Genomic DNA, 3,644 nt, shown 5'->3' with positions numbered 1-3,644 from the left:
ACATCTGGGTTGCTCAGGAACAAAACCTAGGTACAACAAAGAAGAAAAAGAGTCTCGATTTCAGTCCAGGTGATCAAGTATCAAACCACAAAAAGTCCCATTTAAAGTCCCATTTAAAGACAATGTATATGGTAATATACCTTTCAACAGTTCTTGTAATGAACCAAGCTGCACTGCTACTATCCTCAGGCTTGAGAATAATCGAGTAGCCACCTTTAGGAACTTGATCTTGTGCTGTCTTCAAGTGAGAGTTTTCCATTTGGTGTTACCAACAGATCACACCTAAGTTAGTGACTTACCAGTTTCTAACACAAAGCTTATGAATCAATCACCATTTAAAGGCTTTGATCTTATCAAGGAATCCAAAAAAATGCAATCTACCGACTTATACGATACAATATTCTCAGAAACTTACAGTTTCGAAACGTTTACCATCTTATGGTCTTAACTAAAACTTTTACATCAATTACAATTAAAGAGAAATTAAGCTACACGCACAGGGCAGAGTAACGGAATACATACGATGATTCGAGCAGTCAGCTAGTGAGAAGCAGCGGCGTTTAGGGTGGATGTTTGATGATCAGAGAAAACACACCGGATCAGAACTATTTTTGACCAAAAATAGTTCTCTGAAGAGATATTTATGGATTTCGTTGAATGAGCGTAAAGGAAAGAGTCGGAAGAGGTATTTATATAGGAGGAACATAGGAAGTTAGAACGATCAAATCAATGAGGATTAAAGGAATGACGAAGAAGAAAATTGATTGAAGGACCTGGATGGACTTAACTACAAAGTAACGGTGAGACACAAAGACGATAAGGTTTTTAGTTTTTGGGAAGACGAAGACGAAGTGAACTTAGTGAAGAACTCGATTAGCGTGTTTGGTCTGATATTTTGTTTGGGCGTAGAGATGGCTTTGTCTGTGAATTGGCCGCATGAAATACAATACAGCCCAATATACTTAGTCCGATTCAGTGACAAATGACATGACAGATTTAAAAGGAATTGTGCATTCTCATTGGTTAATTTTTTTAATGACGTGGATACCTTCTCTATTGAGTATATCCAACTTTTAGTATTGTTAGATTAGATTAGCAAATTTCATATAAATATCTATTTTTTTGTCAAAATTAAATGCAATACAATACATTAATGAGAAAAAGACAAAAATAGCACTAAATCAAGTTTATGTTTCCAAACTAGCACTCAAGGTCAAAAGTCACAAAAATAGCACTTAATGTTTTATCAAAAGTCACAAACTTAGGGTTTAGAGTTAAAGGGTGGGGTTTAGGGTTTAGGGTTTAGGGTTTAGAGTTTATGGTTTAGGGTTTATGGTTTAGGGTTTAGGGTTTAGTGTTTAAGGTTTAGAGTTGAGAAATGAGGTTTTGGGGATAAGATTTCAAATTTTGAAAAATAAAAAAAAAATTTATTTTCAAAGGATAAATTTAAAAATGTGTTATTTTGGTCATTTTAGTTTTTGAGTTCTATTTTTGTGATATAAACTTAGAAAGGTGCTATTTTGGAGATTTGCCCTACATTATTAATAGATCCATAAATCAGGAAACCATATATAGTCAGTCTAGTAAGTTTCAGTTAGTAATCGATTTATCAAGGTATTTCCAAGTGCCAGTTCTGCGGTTTCATATCAGTCGGTTCGATTGAATATATTTAACTTTTTCTTTTAATTAATTTTCTGGGCCAAGACCCGATTTCAAGGTCAATGTAGACCCGATTACCCGCTTCTGGAAATACCCAACTTGAACTGGTTCCGTATTCGACGTTCATCTCCCTATCTCTATCTCTATCTCTCTTGGGGAAGCTTTCGTTCAGATTTTGGTAGAATGGTGATGGGTTCATCGAAAGGTAGAGTGAAAGCATGGTTCAATAAGAAAATCACCGATCCTCTTCTCCAGATCTTGCGTAGGTTTGTCTTCTCTCTCTCTCTCTCTCTCTCTCTCTCTCTCTCTCTCTCTACGCCTTTCCAATCATACTATGATCATATCTCCATCTAGGAAGGATCTGAAAGTAGTACTAGTTGGTTGCTCTGATTCTGCTTCTCGATACATGAGAAATGGGATCAGACAGATCTCATTTGCTATTCATTGATCGTTTTGTCTTAAAACCTGAACTATGTTGGTTTCTACAGTAAAGACAGAACATTCATCCTCATCATGTCTTAACTGTAATCTTCTCAGCATTTCTCTTTCTCTGAGTTTTTTTTTGTTTCCTTTCTGTAGAGGTACTGAGCCTAAGCAGCTTGCTTTCTCCGCAGCACTCGGCATTACCTTGGGAATATTTCCAATTTGCGGTGCGTTTATGTCTCCTCTAGCTTTTGTTACCTTTTGAGATTGCAATGTTTCTTATTGGGAATGACTTTTTGGTTTCGAAACAGGTGTTCCTGTGTTTCTATGTGGAGTAGCTATTGCATTTCTTGGATCTGCTTGTCATGCTCCAACCGTCATGTTGGCTAACATCATTGCCACTCCTGTAGAACTAGCGTAAAACTTTATGCCTATACACGCATCCTTTTAATCTTCGCTGAGAAACGTTTTAATTTTTGCATATTTTATATCGTAAATTCTCTTCTTGACATTGGATCTCACGTCTTTCTTGTTGAAGTCTGGTGGTGCCTTTCCTACGACTTGGTGAAAAAGTCACCGGTGGTCCTCATTTTCCTTTGACATCAGATGCCCTTAAGAAGGTTTTCACTGGCCAAGCCTCCCAGGAAGTCTTTTTAAGCATTGGTAATGCGGTAAGTATCTACAATAAGACTCTCTTTACTCTTAGCTGAGTGGTTCAAATCGCGAATCCGCTTTGTTCCAGTCCCTAGCCTAACCCTATGATCTTGTAAATTGTCCGTCTTTTATTTTTACTTCCTCTGGTTTATTGGTTGTTTCAGTTACTAGGGTGGCTTGTAGCAACTCCATTTTTCTTTATTGCGCTATACGTTGTGTTGATGCCATGTTTCAAAATCCTGGTCCATAAGTTTGGCGCCGTTTCTTCAACCCCAAAGACACCTACAAGCATTGACATAGAGCTCAACCCAAAGCCAAGATTCGCTTGAATTCAACAAACCTCATTGTTCTGCTATCAACACGAAACCCTTGAAGTGTAACACTAATGTATAGGGTATACACAGCTTGCATTGTCAGATCCTTACACTATTTGCTTAAAACCTCCTTTTGGAAACGTCATTCACCGGATATTTTGGTGATTACATATGGAATCAAACATAAGCATAAAGTTCATTTGTATGTTTTTCTTTTTGGTTCTTGTGTTGATGATACGTAGATAACACCAAATACCTTGAAGAAGAGAAAAGGAAATAGAGGAAGTCAACACTTTGTGAGTAAGACTGACCCGAAAGAACCGACATGAACACCCTAATGCGTACCAAATGTTTAAGCCTGCCAGGAGACGGCAAAAACCGGAATCTTATCAAGGCTTTGCCGTTGATCTTACTTCCTTAAATGCGATAACTGGATTGTTCTTCAGGTTTTAGTCATTTTCTTTTTAAGAATTGAATTGTAGAATTGGATTTCTTTAATGGCGATTTGGCAATTGTGACAGGTAGAGATGGCAGTTGGGTTCACCCGCAACCCATTTGTCCCGTCCCGCTGTGATACCATTTTCAGTTGGGTCT

The 3,644-nt window shown here is 37.5% G+C and overlaps 1 protein-coding gene across 1 annotated transcript; it reads left to right on the top strand.

Moving 5' to 3' along the window:
- Nucleotides 1-1,688: 1,688 nt before the first annotated feature.
- On the top strand, nucleotides 1,689-3,267 carry LOC106324779. The gene is made up of 5 exons (XM_013762763.1): nucleotides 1,689-1,925; nucleotides 2,239-2,309; nucleotides 2,394-2,499; nucleotides 2,621-2,753; nucleotides 2,901-3,267. Exons 1-5 carry the CDS (start codon nucleotides 1,843-1,845, stop codon nucleotides 3,063-3,065), a joined length of 558 nt encoding a protein of 185 aa, XP_013618217.1. The 5' UTR covers nucleotides 1,689-1,842; the 3' UTR covers nucleotides 3,066-3,267.
- The last annotated feature ends 377 nt before the right edge of the window (nucleotides 3,268-3,644 follow it).

The sequence above is a fragment of the Brassica oleracea genome, chromosome C2 (assembly GCF_000695525.1).
Source record: "Brassica oleracea var. oleracea cultivar TO1000 chromosome C2, BOL, whole genome shotgun sequence".
NCBI lineage: Eukaryota > Viridiplantae > Streptophyta > Magnoliopsida > Brassicales > Brassicaceae > Brassica > Brassica oleracea.
Note: the sequence above shows the minus strand (reverse complement) of the source record. Positions and strands in the feature narration are given on the sequence as shown.

Coding starts and splice junctions, on each gene's coding strand:
- LOC106324779 (XM_013762763.1), top strand. CDS start 1,843: ATGGTGATGGGTTCATCGAAAGGTAGAGTGAAAGCATGGTTCAATAAG. Junction 1,926..2,238: donor CTTCTCCAGATCTTGCGTAG/GTTTGTCTTCTC, acceptor TCCTTTCTGTAG/AGGTACTGAGCCTAAGCAGC. Junction 2,754..2,900: donor TTTTAAGCATTGGTAATGCG/GTAAGTATCTAC, acceptor TGGTTGTTTCAG/TTACTAGGGTGGCTTGTAGC.